This window comes from Podarcis muralis, chromosome 3 (assembly GCF_964188315.1).
Source record: "Podarcis muralis chromosome 3, rPodMur119.hap1.1, whole genome shotgun sequence".
NCBI classification, from domain to species: Eukaryota; Metazoa; Chordata; class Lepidosauria; order Squamata; family Lacertidae; genus Podarcis; species Podarcis muralis.
Genome location: NC_135657.1, coordinates 107,993,053 through 108,018,040, shown reverse-complemented (window position 1 = coordinate 108,018,040; position 24,988 = coordinate 107,993,053). Strand labels below are relative to the sequence as shown.

The following is a 24,988-nucleotide window of genomic DNA, read 5'->3' as shown; positions in this document are numbered from 1 at the left end:
CGGAACAGGTTGCTTCTGGGTTCGTCGCTTACATAATGCTCAGAAGCACTAAATCGCGCCGCGCGCAGACATGACGCTTTGACGTGCGTCATTTTTGGCTTGCGGGTGGGCCTCTGGAATGGATCCCGTCCACAAAACAAATTTTGACTGTACTTTGTAAACAAATTTGAACCTCCCCAAGCTTCTGAGACCAGAGAGGAAAAATTCTCAATGGGGGAAATATAATAGTGTGGAAAAGTGACTATCCCTTTCTTCCAAGCCATCCTTAGATGCCCCAAGGGACATTTCCAGTTTGAGGAAAGAAGCAGATGTATTCACTGCTTTTTGGCCTACTTTAAAGCCGTACAGCAAAGCATACATTTTCGTTTTGTTTTCAATTCAGGCTTGTTTGGTGGCTAGGATTAAGTTACAGTCTACTTTGTGGATTTCTATTCTCTGGATTTTTGTAGAGGCATATTCTGATAACATGTGCTACTTGTGTGAAAGCAGCACGGATCAATAAGCCTGCCCTGGTGATTTGTGCCTATATTGTGATGGCCATTGGCTATAAACAATTTTTAAAAATCTATTGATGGCTGTCCTCGTTTTTGTTTTTTATGTTGCAGCTGGCGACTTTCACATTTCAGCCTACTTTGTCAAAAGATGGACGAATCTTCGATGTATTATGGGTCGGAAGCATGGCGGTAAGCTGTTTGTTTAACACTTTGGAGAAAGCAAGTGATGGCAGGAGAGGTTTATTTACAGAATGGCCAGACCAGCAAATGTATTATGAGGCAGTCTGTTTGTGTTGGTTAAAAGAATGGATTACACTGGAGAATGCAGGCATCCTGAACTTAGAAGGCCATGATTTCAAATTCGGCTGGCATGCATCTCTTTGGCATGGGGAGGCAAAAATTTATAAAAGTTTTATGAACCATATTCTTAGGAATAATCTCTATCGATTTTGGGAGAAATATAAAAATCTGCTGGAAAGGAAAACACCTTTATGGCTATCTCCTATCAAGGCTGTTACTATTAAGAGAGTTAATATGGATAGACAGTAGGCGACTTACAGGGAATTGCTGTTCTTTACAGGGAGGGGGGACCAAAACTGAAATCAATGGAAAATGTAAGGAGCCATGTTACGGATTGGTTACAATACCATCAGTTACATGAAATGTTTAAATTAGATAGAAAAACATATATTTTTCGGAGCAAAGCTTATAATTCGAAAAAGAACTACAAAACAAAGAGAATGGCCCCAATCTCAGTGGTATTCTGGAACGGGTGGGTGGGATTTGGGGGTGGAATGACCCCTCCCACTGCCCTCTCCCTTTCACTTGCTTGAACTAGTGATGTTTTCTCTGGTTGTGTTGACCATGTCAGGGTGAATACATGTGGCACACACATACGTACCCCCCCCCACACACAATTGAATGTCACACAATCCCATGTTTATGTGTGGGGTGGAAGGAGGATGCTACCAAACAGCAGCAGCACGTGCACATGCCATTCTTTCGTGCAAGAAGAATGGAGACAACACATTGCAGCTGCCGGAAGCACAACAGCAAGCACTGATGTGCTGATGATCCATTTCAGCCGCACCCTGAAACACAGTCTAGGGAAGCCCGTCTGCTGAATCAGGGCCAATATTTGCGTTAGGATCTGGCTGTCGTCCTGTCGTTCTTTACTGCTAACTAACTTCTTAATCTTTTTAAAGTTTGCTTTTAACTCGGGTCAGGGTAATTGGCTGGGCCACACACCACATTTCTGCGAGGACAAGACTCAGCGCTTTCTTCCCCGAGTCTCCAGATTGTGAATCAGTGGAGTTTGCTCTGTGAGTCAGGCCTGTTGTCAAAGGGTGGTACAAGCCCATGCAAGGAAGGGCTGTTGCCCGGCCTGCTTGTAGAAAACCGATTCTAGGTGATGTCATTGGACCTGGTCTCTCTTCATGTTTCCCCAAGCCAAGGAGCAATAGGAGGATATGACATCAAATCTTACGCTGCCAGAAATAACATCACTCTCAGGATTTTTAAGAGTTAGTCTAAAATCCCTGCTTGAATCATGTTCGTCTTTAAATTAATGCTACATTTTTTTAAACACTGGATGTTTACTCTTATAGCAGTGCTTAGTTTTTAAAATAAATAAATGCATCAGTCTAGTTCTTCACTTTGGGGGCATGGGGGGGGATAAGAATTCAATTATGTTTCAGTACAATCTTTCCTTAACATTTTGACTTCCCATCCTTACTTCCATGATGTTCTGTTCAAATCCTTTATCTACTGCAGGCATCCCCAAACTCGGCCCTCCAGGTGTTTTGGACTCATTATGTATCATTCCCCAAAATCCTGTGACTTTTTTTTTGTTTTCCAAGTCCATCACATATGAGCAAATGGCAATTTCAGAGATGCTGTTTCTCTCAGGACTACAGAGAGAGAGAGAGAGAGAGAGAGAGAGAGAGAGAGAGAGAGAGAGAGAGAGCATCTCCCCATCCCCACAGCTACTATTTGAATAACAAAAAAGGGTGTTGTTGTTGTTTAGTCATGTCCGACTCTTCGTGATCCCATGGACCAGAGCACGCCAGGCACTCCTGTCTTCCACGGGCTATCTGAGAAAATACTATGATCAGATGAAATTCCAGGCAGGGACTTGAAATATAAGCAAAGGAATGAGAATGATAAAGGAATGCAATGTAGGATGCATGTTATCTATAGTTGTTTTTATGTTGTTGTTGTTGTTTAGTTGTTAAGTCATGTCCGTGACCCCATGGACCAGAGCACGCCAGGCACTCCTGTCTTCCACTGCCTCCCTCAGTTTGGTCAAACTCATGTTAGTAGCTTCGAGAACACTGTCCAACCATCTCATCCCCTGTCATCCCCTTCTCCTTGTGCCCTCCATCTTTCCCAGCACCAGGGTCTTTTCCAGGGAGTCTTCTCTTCTCATGAGGTGGCCAAAATATTGGAGCCTCAGCTTCAGGATCTGTCCTTCCAGTGAGCACTCAGGGCTGGTTTCCTTAAGAATGGATAGGTTTGATAAAAAAAGGGTACATTCATTCTATTCTCACAATGCCACAACTAGCTCACGGAGTCCAGTTTCCATGCCATGTGTTATGATATGGGTTAAGAAATGATTAGGCAATTGGAGAGAAGACAAAATCCCTGCAAGAGAGGTATGGCGAATCAAGCTGTTGGACTACGCCGAAATGACAAAATTGACCAGGAAGCTCAGGAACCAAGAAGACAAAAACATGAATGAAGAATGGGAAAATTTTATAATTTATAATTTATTTAGGAGGCCATTGTAAGCAGATGAAAACATTAGCAGGATTTTTAATCCTGGATAATACGGAGAGGTATCAAATATGGATTATGAAATAATATGCAGTTGAAAAAGTTGATAACAGGACCCATGGAGGGGATCGTGGGAAGTCTCAAGATTCAGAGAAATATCTAAATCTGGATATGTATTTGGTTATTGTTACAACTCTACACTTGTAAAATTAAGTGAAAAAATAGTCTGAAAGTCAAAGGCAAAGCTGTGTCATTAAAACATATTTTGGTAAAAAAGAAAAAAGAAAACAGCAGATTTATGACAACATGATGGACTGACTCTACCCGCATGAATATCATTAGTGTCATACTCTATCTTCTCATCTTGTGACAGAAAGAAAAAGAAAAGAAAACCTAATTCAGACTTTTTCTTTCTTTTTTTTTTGCTTCTGTGCTGCATGATGTGTAGATCTTTAAATCCCAATAAAACATATTCCCAAAAAGAAAAAAAAATGTTTGGGCAAGGTGCAAAGAAATAGAAGTGTAATATTTTATTTTCTGTCCTCTGTGTGTGGCAAAACCTTGTGGTTTGGGTTTTTTTGGGGGGGGTTTCTTCAATTCTAGCGATTGACTTCAGCATATTTCCATGAGGCTTATGCAGTTTGGGTGCTCTTGTCTGTCAAGAGGAGTAAGTAATGCCATTAGCGTAGATGCCAGTTGAAAAAAGTGCTGCGTGTTTAAAATCTTAAGGGATGAGGCAGCTTAGAGAGGGCCGTCTAAGCTTGTTAGTATGTGTGGGGCAAAGATACACACAATATCCCTGTGCTTACTTCTTTTGCAGAGCTGCGAGTGTTTCCTGACCGATTTGTGGTTTGTGTCACAAGACTTGACTCCAGTCCACCTCCTCAGGTCAGTGAGAGTGTGGCACCGGGACGCACTGAAGGGTATTAAGAAACAGCACATTTTGCCATGCGCTGGTTAGAAACGTGGGTGGTTTTTATATTGGCCTTTGCCATTCACAGATTCTTGGCACGTGCTGGAGATGGAAAATGTTACAAAAATACTTAGGCCAAGTAGTTTAAAACTTGGAGTAAAGAAAATGTTCTCTGGGATCACAAGCTACACACCCAAGCAGGGGAAACGATGAGAACTTCTGGGAAGCGGACCACTTCTGCAAAGCGAGGTTGTTCCTTAGGGTGCAGAATAAAGCGACTTTACAAGCTTATTTTTTTAATTACAACCTTGTTTTAAAAAATATTTTAAATGCTTTAATTTCGAGTGCTTCTGCATTCTATACCAAGCAGCAAGGGATGCTTGCAGAATTAATTATTTGCCACGTTCCAATATGATGCAGACCTCCCACAGTAACATCCAGAGCAAAATAGAGTCATCCATTGGATTTCGCACTTCTTCCAGTTTTGTAACACTCAAAAAAATGTGGATGAGAATGCCTAGTTTAGAGGGGGCAGGGTTAGACGTTCATACATTGTGAAAAATATGTATTTAAATGCTATTTTTGCATTAAAAAACAGCCCGCAGATGAATAGGGGGGATGGATGATCACAGGTGAAACTGACAGTGACTGATTGATTGATCCATCCATCCCCAACTTTAGCTGAAGTTAAGGTAACATCCATTTAGTAATTAGAAGTATGTTTTGTGATTCTAAAAAAAACTCAAAAGTATATGTGAAATGTGTTGGGTATATGTTGTTGTTTAGTCGTGTCCGACTCTTCATGACCCCATGGAGCAGAGCACGCCAGGCACTCCTGTCTTCCACTACCTCCCGCAATTTGGTCAAACTCATGTTAGTAGCTTCGAGAACACTGTCCAACCATCTCGTCCTCTGTTGTCCCCTTCTCCTTGTGCCCTCAATCTTTCCCAACATCAGGGTCTTTTCCAGGGAGTCTTCTCTTCTCATGAGGTGGCCAAAGTATTAGAGCCTCAGCTTCAGGATCTGTCCTTCCAGTGAAAACTCAGGGCTGATTTCCTTCAGAATGGATAGGTTTGATCTTCTTGCAGTCCATGGGACTCTCAAGAGTCTTCTCCAGCATTGTGTGTGTGTGTATGGCGACTGTCACACTATTGGAGACTGCTAACAGTAACCAGTCTCTTTTTAATGAGTTGGGCAATGGGCATTGGTTCTTGGCACTATTGGCAGGCAGCAAAGCCTGGCACGAGAGAAATTAAAAGTGCTTCTGGGACTAGTTTTGTTTTGTTGTAACGCTCAACATCATAAGGCGTTTCAGAACGGATTTTTTTTTTCTGGGTGTGTTTTAAAAAATAACCATTCTTTGTGAGCCATGTCCAAATCAAACAGAGAGGGAGTTGATTTAACACTATTTTTTAGGTTGGCTGACCAAAAATGAGTATATACAGGTTCCACCACTTCTGACCACTGTAGGAAGCATCAGTAGGAAGCCTTGGATTCAGAGGGCAATTTCACACTTAGACCTTTCCAACACATCTTTCATGGGAGCACAGCGGAAAGGAATTTGTCAAATAGGATGCATGTATGCTCAACCATTTTGGAGTTGCCTCCTTATTCCAACTTCCAACTTCCATTCATTCATTCAGTGATTCTACAGCCGTTGAGAATCTGCCTTATTTTTGCACATTTCATTGTTGGATGGTCTGCAGATGAAATGATTTTTGCACATAACATTACTGGACAATCTGCTGATGAAATAATTTTGTACCATGATTTGAAGCAGCCGGACACTGATGTCTTCTCGGCTGTGAATGAACAAATATACCAGTGGTACCTCTGGTTACGAACTTAATTCGTTCCGGAGGTCCGTTTTTAACCTGAAACCTTTCTTTACCTGAGGTACCACTTTAGCTAATGGGGCCTCCTACTACCGCCACACCGCTTCCACGTGATTTCTGTTCTCATCCTGAGGTAAATTTCTTAACCCGAGGTACTACTTCCAGGTTAGCGGAGTCTGTAACCTGAAGTGTTTGTAACCCGAGGTGTTTGTAACCCGAGGTACCACTGTATAGACAGCTGTTTGAGGTTCTTTTAGAAGTCATTTTTGTCTGTTGTCATTTAAGATGCTTTTTAAGAGAAAGACACACACACAAGGAAAGGGCATAGTACAACTTTCATTAAAAAGTATGGGTCAGTTGGAAGGTCTCTTGAACTACCAGGATGGTGGCTAGACCTCTCCCTGCCCCACCAGATTTTTTGGATAGCACTGCTCCCAGCTTCTTAGGTGGTCTTTTATACATTGTTTAGACTGCTTTAGAATGTCCTGTGTAGGAGAAAGGTTTTTGTACATCTGAAATACGTCCGGTGTTCTATTCTTAAATACGTGGCTTAAATAATAATATTTCCCCACTGATAATGCATTATGCCGCTGATGGTGGCAAGATTCATATTAAACTGTCATCTTGCAAAATAGATGGTGCCTCCTGTTCTTGAATATATTGTTTGCTAGGGTGGCTGGGGCAACCCAGCCAGATGGGCAGGCTATAAATAATAAAATTATTATTATTATTTAAAAACCAGGTGAAGCTAGCTTGATCTCGGGGGGAAAGGGAAAGTCTAAGGACATCTTTACGCCAGTGTTTCACATCGGATGCCAACATCAAACACTGACTGAAAGCATATCAGATGAATGGCGATAACAAGATAGACTGCTATGATGTTATCCACCTTATCAGAAACAAGCATTGCCTTTTTAAAGGATGCCGTTCCTTACTGCAACACCTTTAATGCAGCTTTTACATTTTCCCAGGATGGAGGCATATTGGTTTTTGATTGTTGCTTAGCAGATGCTGAGCACCTGCTTAAAACAGAGAGCTGTTAGTTCTTAGTGATCCTGAGCTGGCCCCTGCGTGTATTCTGAGCTGACTCCTCTATTCAGGGCAGATTTGGGACCAGTATATCCATTCAGCTACCATACATCAAAGGACAAAGCTTTTTCTTGGACTGCGCCACTTCATGCTGCAGGGGAGAAGGATATTGACAAGCTGGAACATGTGCAGAGGAGGGAGACCACGATGATCAGGGGTATGGAAACTAAACCTTATGAGGAACTGTTGAAGGAGCTGGGTATGTTTAGCCTGGGAAAGAGACTGAGAAGAGATGTGAGAGCCGTCTTCAAATATCTCAAGGGCTGTCACATGGAAGAGGGAAGGGAACAAGCTCTGGAGGAAAGGGCTCAAACCAATGGCTTCAAGTGAACAAGAAAAGACATTCTGACTAAACATTAATTTCTGACCGTCTCCCTTGGGAGGTAGTGGACTCTTCTTCCCCCTTTTCAAGGGTCTACACAAAAACGGTACACATTTGAAAGTAGTTGGATAGGGAAAATTTTTGATATGACTTTCAGACATTCCGCCCCCTGCCATTGTTCAGGAAGGTTTATCATAAGCAATTGTTCAAACAAGGTATGAAGGTAAAGGACCCCTGGATGGTTAAGTCTAGGCAAAGGCAACTATGGGGTTGCGGTGCTTATCTTGCTTTCAGGCCGAGGGAGCCGGTGTTTGTCCACAGACAGCTTTCTGGGTCATGTGGCCAGCATGACTAAACCGCTACTGGCACAACGAAACACCGTGACGGAAGCCAGAGCGCATGGAAACGCCATTTACCTTCCCACCGCAGCGATACCTACTTATCTACTTGCACTAGCGTACTTTCGAACTGCTAGGTTGGCAGGAACAGGGACAGAGCAACAGGAGCTCACCCCCTCACGGGGATTTGAACAGCCAACCTTCTGATCAGCAAGTCCAAAAGGCTCAGTGGTTTAGACCAGTGCTCCCCAACCTTTTTATCGCCGCGGACCGGTAAATGTTTGATAAATTTTCCGTGGCCCGCTTGTTTTCAGCTGAGTCCCCCCCCCCCCATGCACTTACCTCACGGCAGCTTCCCTTCAGTCCCCGCGTCTCCGACCTTGAGTCCTCAGTCCTCCCGTGGCGCCTCCTCCTCAGCCAATGGCGTGAGGTTTGCCTTTCGGCCAATCAGGAAGCGGGAGGACCCGCTCCCTGATTGGCCAGGAGGAGCATCAGTGTAACAATAGCGAATTTTCATTCGCTATTGTCACACAATGGGCGGGCTTGAGAGGGCGCAATGCTCTGCGCCTCGGCCGCCCACCACAGTGAAATGATTTGAAGTTCCTCGGGCGGCCCGGTGCCGATTGATCCACGGACCAGGGGTTGGGGAACACTGGTTTAGACCACAGCGCCACTTGCTCCCCAATTGTTTAAACCTGCGCCTTCCTCACTCGTAGCCTGAAATGGTATGGTCTGGGGAAAGCTTTATTCCTCCATCCAGCTGAATGAATAAACTGGCTCTCGAGAAAGCTAAAAAGTGGAAATGGGGCATGCCTATAAAAGGAGGTGGTATAAAGTTATGAAACATGGCAAATATTTTGAAATAGGCTGTGCACAGAATATAGCTGAGAGGCCCTTAGGGCTAAGCAGTAAATATTTCCAGCTTTTCTGAGAGATCTGTATTTGTTCAGTGTTGAAATAGTGGAGATATTTGGGAAGATGGGGAAGTCTGGATGAAACAAAGCTACTTTGAGGGCACACCCAGACTTAGGTTAGGAAATAACTTCTAAGAGAGCAATGATACATTTTCACTCTCCATAACCATGATTAACAGTTGTCAGTACCTTCAACAGGAATAATTATCCAACAGATACGTTCTGATATTGCTTTTTACGGGTGGGACACCAGAAAGGGAAGAGTCTTTTAGCGTAGACCGATTTACAAAGATAAGCCGTAGATTTTGCAATATATATAAAATATATATATCACCAAGTCCCTTGGTTGTTTTTCAAAGATGCCAAGATAGTGAAGAGTGGAAAGCAATCCTCATGAAATCAGAATTCTGAGTGTGAACTGTCACTTCAAACTAAGAGCTTATATGTTTACGTCAGCTGTAATGCTTTTATTTCCTAAAGTCTTTTCGTTGTCTGGCGTTTACCCTAGGTCTTGTAAAATTTGATGCCTATTTTGTTTTCTAAATATTTGATTACATTTTATTGCCTATTGAAAATAATGTTTTATACCTTGCTGAATTGCTAACTGTCTAGAAGGACATTCCTTCCTTCTGTTTGCAACTGTGCAAAATGCACATAAGCTTCTTTGGAGTGATTTTATACAATGCGATAGAAGGGGGAGGAGCTGGTGAGGAGCTTGTTGTACTAGAACAAAAATAACATCATGAAAATTTGCCTTATGCCTATAGGCTTCTAACTTTTGGGAAGTCGGTGCCATGATTTCTGAAGCCTTGCTGGGAGAACACATAATAGCAGACCTACTTCCTTTCCAACAGTGGGTAGCTGAATCTAAGCCAGAAGAAAAATAAACAAAGGGGAAGGACATTGAAGTAGGGGCAAGGTTCATTTTCTTCAATTAAATATGCATTTATATCAAAGGACTGATAAAAACACTATTCACCTTTGCATTCTAGTAATGCATTAATACAGTGTGCTGACTTGTTTTGGCTTTCCCTGTCAATAAAAACTGAGCTCGCCTCTTGAACAACAATTTTCTTTTTCTTTTTAAATTTATTTATTTGCAGGGGTTTTTTTTTTTCAAATTACATATCCAACATAAAGACAAGATTCCATAGAATCTACTGGACTTCCCTCCTCCCCTTTGTGGGTCCTATTGTTAATCATTTCCTCCTGCATATTTTATAATAATCGACATCTTTTTGCATCTCCATTATATCCAAAATTCACCATTAAACTACAAGTGTTATTCCCATCCTACTAACAGTTTTAACTATTTACAGTGGTTTTTAAGATAAATTATAAAAAAATTCCCCATTCCTTATTAAATTTTTGGTCTTCCCGATTTCTGATTCTTCCGGTCATTTTTACCATTTCGGCATAATCCATCAACTTAATTTGCCATTCTTCTCTGGTCAGAACTTTATCTCCTTTCCATCTCTTGGCTCAACAACAATTTTCAACCTGACATCTGTTGCAATCTTCTTCTGAAAGGAAGAAGCCAGGATGTAGACCACATGAGTAATGGCTCGGATGAAAGTGTGAGAGAGGGGATTTGTCCTGGTTGGTGATGCTCCCCATGTCTGACCACTATTCTCATCGAGGGCAAGTTGATACTGTCAGCTGAGCCTCCCTAATCCAACTATAAATGGCAAGATCAAGGATAAGTGCTATTGACCTTTGAAGTCATCAACAGCTATTGTCCATGCTGCCATAATTAGAACAGCAAACAGCCTCATCTATTGCTGTTTTGGAATTTACCCTTGTAAAATAAGGATGTTTATTTCCAGCAACCGTTTGGGATATTTGGGATATTGCAAAGGTGAGTCGGCAGAAAGTGTGCTCCGTGGAAGGGAGAATGAGCGAGAGGGATGCTTAGTGCAGCCTTCGACAACCTGGTGCCCTCCACCTGTTTTGGAGTGGAACTCCCAAGGCTGGCTGCAGCTGATGGGAATTGCAGCCCAAAACATCTGGCGGGCACCATGTTAACAAAGCCTACCTTATTCCCCCACCAATTCTCCCTCTTCCTTCCCAAATGTGCACATTCTACTTTTGGAGCTCACTCAAGAGAAATAGGGGGTGGGGGAAGGTTGGGACTTGCAAGTGAGGGGGAGAATTGGAAAGAAGAGGAATAAATTGTTTTAATATATTAACACATTTCTCTCCATCTGTCAGCTCTCCCCTACCAGTGCCCTGCTGCCGTGTGTAGTTCATCTGTCATAAGTTAGTACTTACACGGGTGTTCCTTTATTTTGATATCCAGCAAAACTGATACAGTTGTACCTTGGTTAACGAACGACTTGCGAGTCGAATGTTTTGGCTCCTGAACGCCGCAAACCCAGATGGTTTGCAAACATTCTTTTGGAACCTGAACATCCAGCACAGCTTCTGTGTCTTCTCATTGGCTGGCAGGAGCTTCCTGCAGCCAATCAGAAGCCACTCCTTGGTTTCTGGATGTTTTGGAAGTCGAACGGACTTCCGGAACGGCTTCTGTTCATATTCCGAGGTACCACTGTATTTCGAAATCCATATTCGTTTTCCCCTGTATTTTTTTTTTTTTTACATTTCCACTTTCTTTCTTCTTAAAATATTTTTATTGATTTGCTGTTGATTTCCTCCTGTGTTTCTTTCAGCCAAATGATAAAATAAGCTTTCAAGATTCCCGAGTCAGAAATGCAAAAGTTTCGTCTTCCCTCCTCCGTAACCGTAGCCTTCCCATGCTTGCTTTAAAGTAGGGAAATAGAGAGGGTTCAGCAGATATAACAGCATTGTTAAAGCGTTAACCAGAAAGAAGTAAAACTCCAAAGACCGCCTTGGCTTCAGTTTCCTTTGCATGTTATTAAGTGAATGTTGTCTTGACTATAAAACCACTGACCTTTCCCCGCCTTTGTGTTATCACTGAACAATAGATCCATTCTCTGCAAATATTCCCTCTGAATTCACCGTCGATAGTCACGTGACATAATGTGCAATCGGAAGCAATTCATGCCTCAATTAACATTTTAGCCTTGGAGTAACAGTATTAAGCATATGTCTTCAAGACTATGTCTTCAAGCAGTAGCTGTTTGCATGTGGCAGCCAATTCTCTTTTGTAAGGCAGTGCAAGAAATGCTCTGTATTCCACAGTAAAAATCCAATCAGGTAAACGAGTACCTAACTGTCGAAGCAGCTTGTTTTTGGCAAACTGTGAAAACTTTCTTTTGTTTTTTAGTACCCCTGCACATTTTTTAAAAAATAATGCACATGGGGGAGTTTAAGAGAACCTTGCCTTCATATTCTTCACCTCCTATCCTCCTCTCCCTTTCCTTTAAAATATGTTCAGGGAAGTTTTTAATATGTAACGCTGTACTGTTTTTAACACTGATTGGGAGCCGCCCAGAGTGGCTGGGGAAACTCAGCCAGATGGGCGGGGTATAAATAATAAATTATTATTATTATTATTATTATTATTATTATTATTATTATTATTATTAGGCTAATGTACATTCTAGTCAATGACAAACCTAGACAGCATCTTAAAAAGCAGAGACATCGCCTTGCCGACAAAGGTCTGTATTGTTATAGTTATGCTTTTCCCAGTAGTGATGTATGGAAGTGAGAGCTGGACCATAAAGAAGGCTGGTTGCCAAAGAATTGATGCTTTTGAATTATTGTGCTGGAGGAGACTCTTGAGAGTCCCATGGACTGCAAGAAGATCAAACCTCTCCATTCTTAAGGAAATCAGTCCTGATTGCTCACTGGAAGGACAGATCCTGAAGCTGAGACTCCAATACTTTGGCCACCTCATGAGAAGAGAAGACTCCCTGGAAAAGACCCTGATGTTGGGAAAGATTGAGGGCACAAGGAGAAGGGGACGACAGAGGACGAGATGGTTGGACAGGGTTCTCGAAGCTACTAACATGTGTTTGACCAAACTGCGGGAGGCAGTGGAAGACAGGAATGCCTGGCGTGCTCTGGTCCATGGGCTCCCGAAGAGTCGGACACGACTAAACAAGAACACATTCCAGTACCCAGAAGTGAAGAGCTTAGTTCCAAAGGAAGGCACCAGAAACTGAGAAGCTCTTAGAAAGGTGATGTGCAAAGTAGTCAGGGAGCAGCCCCTTCCTTTTCCCTCAAGTGTTATAAAGAGGGCACCAACCTGGCTAGCCCTCAGGTGAGTGCAAGGCACTGGAATTGACAAGGGCCTTTCCCAGGTCTTGAGAATAGTCGTTTTCAGTTTCCTTGTGAATTCCTTCTTGGAAGGCGGAGTATTTGTGCTAGAACTCAAAATGGTGCAGTCTTGGGGAAGCAGGAGTCAGCAACAGGGGCGAAGAACAACAAAATGAGTCGCAGCATTGAAGGCACCTTGACTATGGCGCAAGCTTTTGACAGATACAATCCTCTACTTCCTCAAGATGCATTAGCAGGAAACTAGGAGGGATCCATTTAGTTACCGTAGATTACAATGGTTGATCGATCTCATTTCTATGATTTCCCCCTCCCAACATATTATTTATGTTTTTCAGTTTTATACATTTCAATAATTTTACAATCACCTTAACATTTCAAAACTCGACTTCCCTCTTTCTGCAGTTCCTTAAATTTTTATTATTATTATTTTCTGCATATTCCAAATAACTCAATTTACTCATTTATTCATCTACTTTAAATATATGCTCTTATAAAACTTCAGGTTTTTACAATAACCCTGCCAATTTTCTTACCTGTTTACAGTTTATTTGTAAATATTCAGTAAACCGTTCTTTTATTTAAAAGTTTGTAATCTTGCTTTCTTATTTTTCTGGCAAGTTTCGCCATTTCTGCATATTCCATAAGTTTTTGTACCCATCCTTCCTTTGCTGGGTCTTCTGCTTCTTTCCATTTTGGGGCAAGTACCATTCTTGCTGCTGTAGTCGCATACATGAATAAATTTCTATACAGTTTGGGTACTTCTGTCCCTACAATTCCCAAATAACATTCCTATAATGCCCTGTGTTATTATTCATCATTCATATTATTACCAGTACTAGAATGAGATCATAAAGGCCAATCTCTCTCCTTCAAGTGGACAACATCAGCACGAGGACACAATGACCAGTCTCTCTCCTTCATTGGCCACTATCAACATGAGGTCACAATGGCCAGTCTCTCTCTCTCCTTCAGGGAGGCAGCATCCTCATGAGGTCACAATGGCCAGCTGAGGGTTAGAAAAAACCAGATCACAGCAAGCTGTGTGTGCAGATGATAGATGCAGGTGTTGCCTGGCACCCCAAAATCAATGGTGAGCCTTCATAGTCCAGTAGCTGTTGCAGGTTGAGGGCAGAGTAGAGAGAAGAGATGGACTAGGCAGCAACTGATGGGCAAAGCTGCAGTAGAACAGCCAAGAGGAGACTACAGTGGTACCTTGGGTTACAGACGCTTTAGATTACAGACGCTTCAGGTTACAGACTCCACTAACCCAGAAATAGTACTTCGGGTTAAGAACTTTGCTTGAGGATGAGAACAGAAATCGTGCAGCAGCGGCACGGCAGCAGCAGGAGGCCCCATTAGCTAAAGTGGTACCTCAGGTTAAGAACAGTTTCAGGTTAAGAACCGACCTCCGGAACGAATTATGTTCTTAACCCGAGGTACCACTGTACAGAAGAAGAGAGGAAGAATAGGAGGAAGCACCCAGCACTTGGAGAGGAAGAGAGAAGGTAATTTGGACAGGAGCAGCAATGCTCACCTGATTTCTTATTCTTCTGGCAAGTTTCGCCATTTCTGCATATTTCGTAAGTTTTTGTATCCATCCTTCCTTTGCTGGAACTTCTGCTTCTTTCCATTTTGGGGCAACATTCTTGCCACTGTAGTCACATACATGAATAAATTTCTATACAGTTTAGGTAGTTCTGTCCCTATAATTTTTCTGTGAATTTCTCAAAGCCTTCCAAGCTGGTGGCCACATCTTGTTGCAGTGAATTCCATAAGTTAATTCTGTCCTGTGAGCAGAGGTCCTTCCTTTTGTCTGTCTTGAATATTCTGCCAATCAGTTTTAGCAGGTGTCCCCAAACTCTAGTACTATAGGTGGTGATTTCAGACCTGTCAAGTGTCCCTATTTTCCAGGTATCATCCTGGATTTACAGAAGCCATCCCAGAATGTCCTTAATTTCCTTAGGACATGCATATTTTCATTGGATAAATGTTGCAGCCGAGGAGATAACTATTCAACCTTTAGAAGACATCTGAAGACAGGGAAGTTTTTAATGTTTTATTATTTTTTTATATATGTTGGAAGCTACCCAGAGTGGCTGGGGCAGGGTATAAATTTAATAATAATAATAATAATAATAATAATAATAATAATAATAATAATAGGGATGTGGGTGGCGCTGTGGGTTAAACCACAGAGCCTAGGACTTGCCGATCAGAAGGTCAGCGGTTCAAATCCCCGTGACGGGGTGAACTCCCGTTGCTCTGTCCCGGCTCCTGCCAACCTAGCAGTTCGAAAGCACGTCAAAGTGCAAGTAGATAAATAGGTACCACTCCGGTGGGAAGGTAAACGGCGTTTCTGTGTGCTGCTCTGGTTCGCCAGAAGTGACTTAGTCATGCTGGCCACATGACCCGGAAGCTGTGCGCCGGCTCCCTCGGCCAATAAAGCGAGATGAGCACCGCAACCCCAGAGTCGGCCACGACTGGACCTAATGGTCAGGGGTCCCTTTACCTTTACCTAATAATAATAATAATAATAATAATAATGGAATAGGATGTCCGTATTTTCATTGAGGAAATTATTTTTCTTCTGTGAAGAATGTGCCCAAGTTCCATTGATTATTTGTTCATTCTTTTTTGCATCCCCTTTTCGCTTTCGCGGTAACACTTTATTTTTATTATTAATTATTATTACAAATTTTTAAATTAAATTTTCTGTTTTACAATTTAAAATACTCATACAGTGTCTAACCTCTGCAGTCATTCTTTCGGCATGTGATATTTTTCTTTATTTTACTGACTTAAAAAAAATTGGGATTCCCAGACAGGATGAGAACAGATTTAATCTTCCCTTTTTCATTCAGAAGTCTTGGCATTCCCACAGGAAATAAACAACAGAATTCTCAAAACAGGCTCCTCATCCCTCCTCACCTGCCAGTCCCCCATCCCCCATCTCATCAACTAATTATTAAAGCAGGTATCACCATTAATACTTAAGATATATGAAGTGTCCACTTTTTGTTCCATATCTGGTGCTATTCCAGCCTCAGGCAACTTAACATTCCTCCTAAAAGCAAGAGGCTCTCTGGTTCCCACAGAGTCGTTCAAAGAATGACTCATATTCCTTATGTTAATTGTTCAGTTCTCAAAATATAGCACTTATAGGGTGTGGCTCTGAGGGGAAAATCTACTATACTTACTGGGCATGTTGAGAAGTGTTTCACATATACATCATTTTTCCCTTGTTATTTTTCAAAGCTTTAACCCTTTTCGGCCCCCTCTACGGACAAATGCTGTAAAGCAAACCAAAAGTCAAAGAGTGCAATCTTTTCCACTCAGCAACACTTTTCCCTCAGCTAAACTGCAAAGCAGGTTTAAGCCACAAGTTAAAAAGCATGCATGAATCTGGCCTTGCAAGACTCTTCTTCATGTCATAAAGGCACAACGTTATGTGACATGGGAGAAGTGAGGCACGTTTTGCTTCAATGATGCTCTGAGGACCGAGGCCTCCAATTTTTGATCGAATAGGCGAGAAGGCAAATGGAAGCCATGCCTTTTCGCCTTGGCTAGATGGTCAGATTTCAAGTATTCAGAAGGGTTGCAGTGAGGAGCGTGACTTTTACAGGAGCAGTGTGTGGGGGATACATAAATAAAATTTTTCATTCTGTTCATATATAGGTTTTAATAATGAAGAGAACAATCACGGTTCTGTGTGCATGTCTGAACATATATATTTATTAAAGTCACTTTGTTGTTGTTGTCATTTAGTCGTGTCCGAGTCTTCGTGACCCCATGGACCAGAGCACACCAGGCACTCCTGTCTTCCACTGCCTCCCACAGTTTGGTCAAACTCATGCTGGTAGCTTTGAGAACACTATCCAACCATCTCGTCCTCTGTCATCCCCTTCTCCTTGTGCCCTCAATTTTTCCCAGCATCAGGGTCTTTTCCAGGGAGTCTTCTCTTCTCATGAGGTGGCCAAAGTATTGGAGCCTCAGCTTCAGGATCTGTCCTTCCAGTGAGCACTCAGGGCTGATTTCCTTCAGAATGGATAGGTTTGATCTTCTTGCAGACCATGGGACTCTCAAGATTCTCCTCTAGCACCATAATTCAAAAGCATAATTCAAAATGAAAGTCACTAGCAAAGCTGAATATGATGGATGGATAGACAGAGTTTTGCAAGTCTCTGTATCCCATGTAGTTAATATGGGCGATCATAGGAATCCTTCAGAGAATAACGGAATAGACACGGCTCCATTAACTCTTCAATAACAAGTGGCAAAGCAAGCTGCTGTTGTCTGCTACACATACTCCTGGCATCTGTCACAGTTCGAACCACAGAGACATCAAATATTTGCCAGCAATTTCTTCAGATGGCTTGGAATCCAGCTCATTGGCCTTGTTTGTTTGTCCTTGAGTTCAGTGGCTCAAAAATGTGTAGCAGGAGATTATTGCAGGAAAGATTGCCCTTGGCTTAGTGCAAATTGGTGTCCCTTTTTTTCTGGAGATGTGGAAGAGGTAATAAAGAATACATGTATAAACTTGGGGCGGAATGAGTAAAACGAGTAAGCTGGCAAAAATGTATAAATCTAAATCAAATAAGTGTTAGAAATGTAAAGAGAAAGAAGGTTCTTTTTATCATATGTGGTGGTCTTGTAGTAAGGTTAAGGCTTACTGGGATATGATATATAATGAAATGAAAAGGATGTTTCAAATAACCTTTGTAAAAAACAAACAAACCAGAAGCTTTTCTTTGGGGAATTATAAGGACAGATCTACCATCTGCACACAGCCTGCTGTGATCTGGTTTTTTCTGACCCTCTCCTGGCCATTGTGACCTCATGAGGATGCTGCCTCCCTGAAGGAGAGAGAGAGAGACTGTCCATTGTGACCTCATGTTGATAGTGGCCAATGAAGGAGAGAGACTGGTCACTGTGTCCTCGTGCTGATGTTGTCCACCTGAAGGAGAGAGATTGGCCTTTATGATCTCATTCTGGTGCTGATAATAATATGAATGATGAATAATAATACAGGGCATTATAGGAACATTATTTGGGAATTATAGGAACAGAAGTACCCAAACTGTATAGAAATTTATTCATGTATGCAACTACAGCGGCAAGAATGTTGCTTGCCCAAAAATGGAAAGAAGCAGAAGTCCCAGCAGCGGAAGAATGGATACAAAAACTTATGGAATATGCAGAAATGGTGAAACTTACCGGAAGAATGAGAAATTTCTCATTCTGTGATAATTCCCCCCCCCCCCCCCAAAAAAAAGTATGGAAATCGTTTGTTGACTATTTACAGATAAACAGATAAGAACATTGGCAGGATTATTGCAATAACCTGCAGTTTCAGAAGAGTATATATTTAAAGAAGATGAATAAATGAGCAAAATAAGTTAATTTGGATATGCAGAAGATACTAAAAACAAATTTAAAGAACCACAGAAAGAGGGAGAAGGAAATCAAGTTCTGAAATGTCAAAATGATTGTAAAATCAGTAAAACGTATAAAGAATACATGTATACTGTAACGTTTTGAAAAAGTGGCGCTTTTCGTTTGAAAGCTTTGCATTACCTTTTGGATTAGGAAGAGACCCTTCCTCCTGGGACATCTGAATATTTTGGAGAATCTGCGGCAACTTCCCTGACTCAGCAGGAAAAGCAAGAGGCCCTGAAAAAGATGTGAGTGCTCTCCCTGCTCTCTCTCTCACACCACATACAGGTTTAAGATGGGAATACGAAACCTGATAGTGACAAGGCTGCAGCACAGTCCCCAAAGTCCCCACATCATTCATGCATACGCATGGTTTTTAATAAAAGCAACCTCCTAGAAATAAACAGCAAAGACGAACAACTGGAACCCACACAGGGTGGGTGGGAAGGGACTGTTTCATTCGTACCCTTCCAACTTTCTCTCACAGTTAATTGATCATGGGGAGAGTTGGGTCTTAGGTGGTCAGGGTGGCGGTCCAGTCACCAGTCTAGCTGCCACATTCTGGATTAGTTGTAGTTTCCGGGTCACCTTCAAAGGTAGCCCCACATAGAGCACATTGCAGTCGCCTAAGCGGGAGATAACTAGGGCATGCACCCACGGCTGTCTTAAGCATATGCGGTGCCAGGGTGCAAAGATCCGCCCAGTGCCCGCCCCCCCCCCCCCCGGTTGCCCAGTCGCAGGCGCGCAGGAGGGTGTATCCAGCTGGCCGCCTCAGCGTCTCGCCCCCAAACTTGTGGCACAGAGCTGCCCGCAGCAGAAGAGCTAGCCGTGGTTCTCCAACCGACGGGCGGGCTCTTCTCTGGACTCAACTCTTGGGCCCTGGAGTCTTGGTCTGGTGCCACAGAGAGCCCAGTGCCCAGGTGCTCTGCACCCCTTGCACCCATGGGTAAGACAGCCCTGCATGTACCCCTCTGGCGAGACAGTCTGTGGGCAGGTAGGGTCTCAGCCTGCATACCAGATGGAGCTGGTAGACAGCTGCCCTGGACACAGAATTGACCCATAGCATTTGGGTGCTTCTTTCTGCTGCCAGGTATATGGGATCAGTCCTTGGCCCACTTCGTGTTTTGGGGTGCAATGAGAGGTATTCTACCCCCTTGCTGTTTTTTCTTTTTCTGGAAATGGATATGCTTCCTAGCCCATCTGACAGAGCCATCTGTCTAACATGTAGCAATACATATGATGCATTTATTCAGAATTCAAAATAGAAATTCATTTTGCAACAGGCCAAAATGAAACCACGTGTCCAAATGAATTGGGCGGGCAGGGCAAAGGTGCTTGCTCCCCTTTGTAAGTTACCAGTTGGCTGCTCAATATTCCTTTGATCCTTGCATTCCCAGAGCTTGCACTGCTTGGGAATTGAATCAGTTCCCAAGGTATAGAATAAAATTTGGGTCCTTTCTCTGCTCGTTTGGAAAGCAGCTGAGGGTCCTTTATGCTTAAGTAATCACTGGGCCAAGGAACATTCCTGTTCTCCTCTGTGCTCTTTACGCCAACCGCAAATATTAGTGTTAGTTGAACTTCAGCCTTCATTATGCTGTGGCCTTTGCACAGAGGACTTATCCCCCACTTTAACTTAGCCTTAAAGCTGAGATTTCCTGACAAAATCCAAGACACTGCCCTCTTCGTTCTGCCTGCGGTTAACAGCCTAGCCTGTTTAAAGTTCATCTGTGCCAGTGGCATGTGCTAGGGAAAGGCATTTGATAGCATGTTGTCTGGGCTTTTCATCTTCCTCCTTTTGTCTCCTGGAAGATCACCCAGCTCCTTAACTACATGTTTCCCCAGATAGCCGGGGAACGACTATAGCCATGGGCACATCAGTCTGGAGAAGTGAGGATGTGGGTGGGATGCAGGAAACCACATGTTGGTCACTTTGAGGCAGTGGTGTAACAGCATTTGCTGGTGCCCGGGGCATGCGTGGAGCACAGAGGGCGAATGGAGCCCACCCTGCCAGCCCAGCCCTTGCCACCAAAGCCAGGTGGGGCCACACTGCACTGCCTGGCCAGCCGGCATGGCTCTTGGGGGGCGAACCCCCCCCCCAACGCCTTTAGAGAGGAGGGCCAGGCTGGGGTTGCCCCATGCCTGCCTCCCTCTGTCTGAGCTCGTTCACCATCTGAGTGACGAGTGAGCGAGCACTGGCTGAGTGGTCATTCAGCAAGAGGGCCAGGGATGCGGTGGCATAGGGGCCCAAAGACCCTGGTGTCAGGCAGGGTGGGACTTTTTCAAAAGGTTTTGCTCCACACAACCGTAAGGATACATCTGACAATGAAGAGAATATGGCCAGCGGGGAAGTAGAATGGAAATCCAGTTGATTCTCAGTTTCTTGGCTTCAAGTTTGTTTGTTTCCAGAAGGCTGACTAAGTAGTTTATGGGCTGCCCATCCTCATCTGTTCAATTGGAGGCAGCAGGTCCCTGGATGTAAAGCAATGCATATGTGGATCTACCTCCATTGGAATGTATCAGCCAACCCATAGGGGCACATGAATTCCGCATGGGAATCACAACACTTCCATACCTCTGCTAAATGTTTATTTGAAAGATTTTCACCCTGGTCCAAAAATCAACAAGGCGATTTATGATCACCTAAAATGCATATCAAAAGGGACACAGGTGGCGCTGTGGGTTAAACCACAGAGCCTAGGACTTGCTGATCAGAAGGTTGGCGGTTCGAATCCCTGCGATGGAGTGAGCTCCCGTTGCTTGGTCCCTGCTCCTCCCAACCTAGCAGTTCTAAAGCATGTCAAAGTGCAAGTAGATAAATAGATACCGCTCCGGCGGGAAGGTAAACAGCGTTTCCGTGTGCTGCTCTGGTTCGCCAGAAGCGGTTTAGTCATGCTGGCCACATGATCCAGAAGCTGTACGCCGACTCCCTTGGCCAATAAAGTGAGATGAACGCTGCAACCCCAGAGTCGGTCACGACTGGACCTAATGGTCAGGGATCACTTTACCTTTACCTTTAAAATGCATATCAACATAAAACCAAGGCAGAGAAAAGAGAAACATGCATGGTATTTAAATTAAGGATGCACACCAGCATAACAGAAAATCTAAAATGGGTAAGCATTGGCACAAACCTCAAGTAATGTGGCGAGTTGTGAAAATATGGAGGTTTGGTCATCAAATTTTATGAGTTTGTTGCCTTCCATCCCCCAATTTTTCAGGCTCTCCCTCTCTGGAATCCATAAATGAAATGGACCAGTCCCTAGGACTCCCAGAACCATCCCTCTCACCTGTTCTTGGCCCCAATCTTACCTGGCTATAGTAGCTCATAGAAGGGCTTCCATAGTCTAGGAAAGCGCTGCAAAGATATGCAACAGCCAGTATCAAGTCTGCAAGGAAGCATGGGAAATGTATTTCCCAAACAACATTCTTCAATCTAGGATTACCAACGTCCTGCCCTCTAGATGTTGTAGACTACATCTCCCTTTCGCCATACTGGCACTGAAGGGAATTGGAGTCTAAAACATCTGGAAGATGTTTTGGCTACCCATGCTCTGCTGCCGTGAGCATCCAGAAGATGTTTGTCACCGTCATTCCCCCAGAATCGTTTTCCAGTGTGGACTGGGAAGAGAGGGTTCTCTCTAATATTAAATCACAGGACTGAGAATGGTGTGCTATGTTCATCTGCTATAATCTGGCGTCCACTGTGTTTATGAAAACGGCATACAATTTGTGCAAGCCGAAAAGTCTAGAATCCCTCTCTGGGCGCATAGGTCTTTATATCTTTTTTTAATTTATTTTCCTGAAAACATTGTCTTTCAGTGGGGAAGGATGTGAAGACAACGTGCATTGTGGGTTGTAACATCTGGATAAAATTCTGTGGATTTGGACCCGAAGCCCTGCACAACTCATTCTTTCGTAAATCCAATTCCCCCATTGCAGATGGCGGCTGCTTGATCCTACCCATACTGGGCAAGCCGTAGGTGTTTGCCAAGACAATAAGCAGGCTTGTCATTGACAAAAGCCGATCCTCCCTTAGCCTCCCTGAATTCGTAGAAAGAGCAAAGCTGTTGCGAGCTACGCGTTATTAAAGAAAAATATCTCTTTTTAAAAATTCTTATTAGAGTGAAGAGGACCAAAACAAAGAAAGCTGACGAGAACAAGCAGACCAGCAAGGACACCGTGAAAGTATATCTTGGCTCTCTGCACTCAGACAGGGAGTAGGAAGAATGCATCTCCAGCTCCTTCCGATGCTCAGCCCGAAGCAAAAAACGTAGGCGTGGAGCTCGACCAAAGGATTGCATAAATACAGCTGAGAGCAGCTTGGGGCTTCCTGTTTCAGAATGGGACAAGTGATGTGAATTGGAGACAGCCGAGCCGTGCAGCCGGCCAGCAAAAACTTCATTTTGCGGCGTGGTTAGACAGGGCTTCGACGCAGGAACCCTCGGCGGTGCTGTGAGTCAGCAGCCCTGCCACATCCAAACCAAAGTCAAAGGGTGACTGAAACGACTGCTGTCCTGTCCTGCAGGAGCAATAAGGTTGTCTCCGAGGCGGGATCACTCTGTTCCCAGACTTGCAGTCGTCCTGGTTGTCCGGGGACATCTTTTAGAGAAGTTCCCCCACCCCACCCCCAAATCCCACATTGTTTTTTCTACACGAGGCTTTGGCAGGAACCAAGTCTGATGGAGAGTTGCTTACTCGAAGAAAAAGCCTTCCTGAGAGACTTGTTTTTATGAGAAATACGACGGCCCCGTCATTGCAGACAAACCAAAACCGACTGCAGTCACGAAAGAATAACGCTTAACGCTTAACCCCCTGTATGCCAAGCTTGCAGAGAGACTCATTCAAAGTGTGTGTGTGTGTGTTGGCTGGGAATTGCGGGGGTTGGGGGAAAGGCCATCCTAAAAGCAAGCCACAGAAAAATACAGTTCCCCAAATTTAAAGCTATCATGATTCTGTCTTCCGCCAGGGCCATAGTTAATATATATTGGTTTCTTGGGGGGCTTGCTAAGTAGCTGCAAGTATCATCTAAATGGGCATTTCTCCTGAACTTTCTTAAGGTTTCAGATCCTTGACATCACTGAAATGTAACAAGAAACAAGTTCCATATAGCATTATATTCTACACCTGGTAGTGATCTACAACAGGTAATTAGAGAAGTGAGTTTTGATCTGTTTTTGGCTTCCCTCAAAGACCCTTCTTCATTTTGTCATGAATCCATTATGGGCCTTTATCTGCTGCAGTTGTTTACAGCCTAATTGTCATCATTTACTTCCATGGGAATCAAACTGGGATTTAGGTTCTTTTGGCCCTATTTCTCTCGGTCTTATTCCTGTTTTTTTGTATAGCTTTTAATATGCAAAAGCCATTTAGAAGAAATAGAGTGCGCTGAATGGAATATATTTTCCCAGCCAGCAGGTTGGGAAGAGAGAGAGAAGCAGAAAGGATAAGATTAAGCCCACTCCCGTACCTCGGATCCACTTAAATTTGTTTGGAGCTAAACCTCTATTATTGGATTATTATGAGATTTACTATTCACTTGACTCACTTTTCTTTCTCTGTTGCAATAAATGTTTACGAGGACATTAAAACTGCATCAGAATTGCTTTAAGGAGGCTTGAGATCTGAGAGCTCGCAAAACTCAGCAGTGCAATTGATCAGGGAGATAATACACCCATTTTCTTTACTTCTCTGATGCACGTTTGCCCCCATTTTTATGCTTGAGAAAACTGCTGAAAGGATCTGATCGGTCCAAGATCATCTAGTAAAGTTTCGTGGAAAGTGGAGATTCAAACTGCTGCGATATTCCACCCATATCACTGCCCTTGTGCAGTGATTGGTGTACTCAGCTGTTTCCAGTCTTGGTTGCTTGTGGGTTGCATGAAAGGTGGCAGACGATTGCTTGTATGTGAGCTAGGCAGTCGCTTCATTCCACAATTTGTTTTAAATTCTTTCTTTTTAATATATAATTTTTATTACATTTTCTGTTTTACAATTTAGAATACTCATTTTTGACCAACCTTAAGGTATCAATGCCTTCCCTTCTTCTCCTTCCATGGTTCATTTTCATAACATAAATCCCTGCATGTTTTATATAAAACAAACCATTCAGTATTCCAGTATTACATCCATCAAAACTTACCTAAACTGTTGAATTTATCTTAATGAAGCCAACGTTTTCAAGTGTACACAATTTGCCCCCATATATTCAATAAACGCTTTCCAGTCTTCTTTAAACGTATGTTCTTCTTGTTCTCTTATTCTATATGTTAGGTCCGCAAGTTGCGCATATTTGAGTCAGGTTTCCTCAACTCGGCCCTCCAGATGTTTTTGGCCTACAACTCCCATGATCCCTAGCTAGCAGGACCAGTGATCAGGGATGATGGGAATTGTAGTCTCAAAACATCTGGAGGGCTGAGTTTGAGGAAGCCTGGTTTAAGTTGTTGTTCTTCTTTAGTTGGAATCTCGCTCATTTTCCATTTTGGGGCTAACAAAACACGGGCCGCAGTAGTGGCTTACATAAACAACCTTTTTTGACACCTGGGAATTTCCATCTGAATTATCCCCAACAGAAAGGAGTCTGATTTTTTTCAAAAAGTGCTTTTAAACATTTTTTTCAATTCATTATAAATTATTTCCCAATACTCTTACCCTTTTACAGATCCACCACAT

At 43.1% G+C, this 24,988-nt stretch overlaps 1 protein-coding gene across 5 annotated transcripts in view; it reads left to right on the top strand.

Annotated features, from left to right (window-relative positions):
• SLX4IP (SLX4 interacting protein) overlaps positions 1-24,557 on the top strand; it is a 99,001-nt gene extending 74,444 nt beyond the window's left edge. For 4 of the 5 annotated variants that reach the window (XM_077926451.1, XM_077926450.1, XM_028722231.2 and 1 more), the window contains 4 exons: positions 606-683; positions 4,090-4,157; positions 18,473-18,567; positions 22,441-24,557. In XM_077926451.1, coding sequence (XP_077782577.1) covers positions 606-683; positions 4,090-4,157; positions 18,473-18,567; positions 22,441-22,540 — 341 coding nt within the window. In that variant the 3' untranslated portion in view covers positions 22,541-24,557. The remainder of the gene's footprint in view (positions 1-605; positions 684-4,089; positions 4,158-18,472; positions 18,568-22,440) is intronic. The other variant, XM_028722232.2, reaches the window with a different exon arrangement.
• Positions 24,558-24,988: the final 431 nt, after the last annotated feature.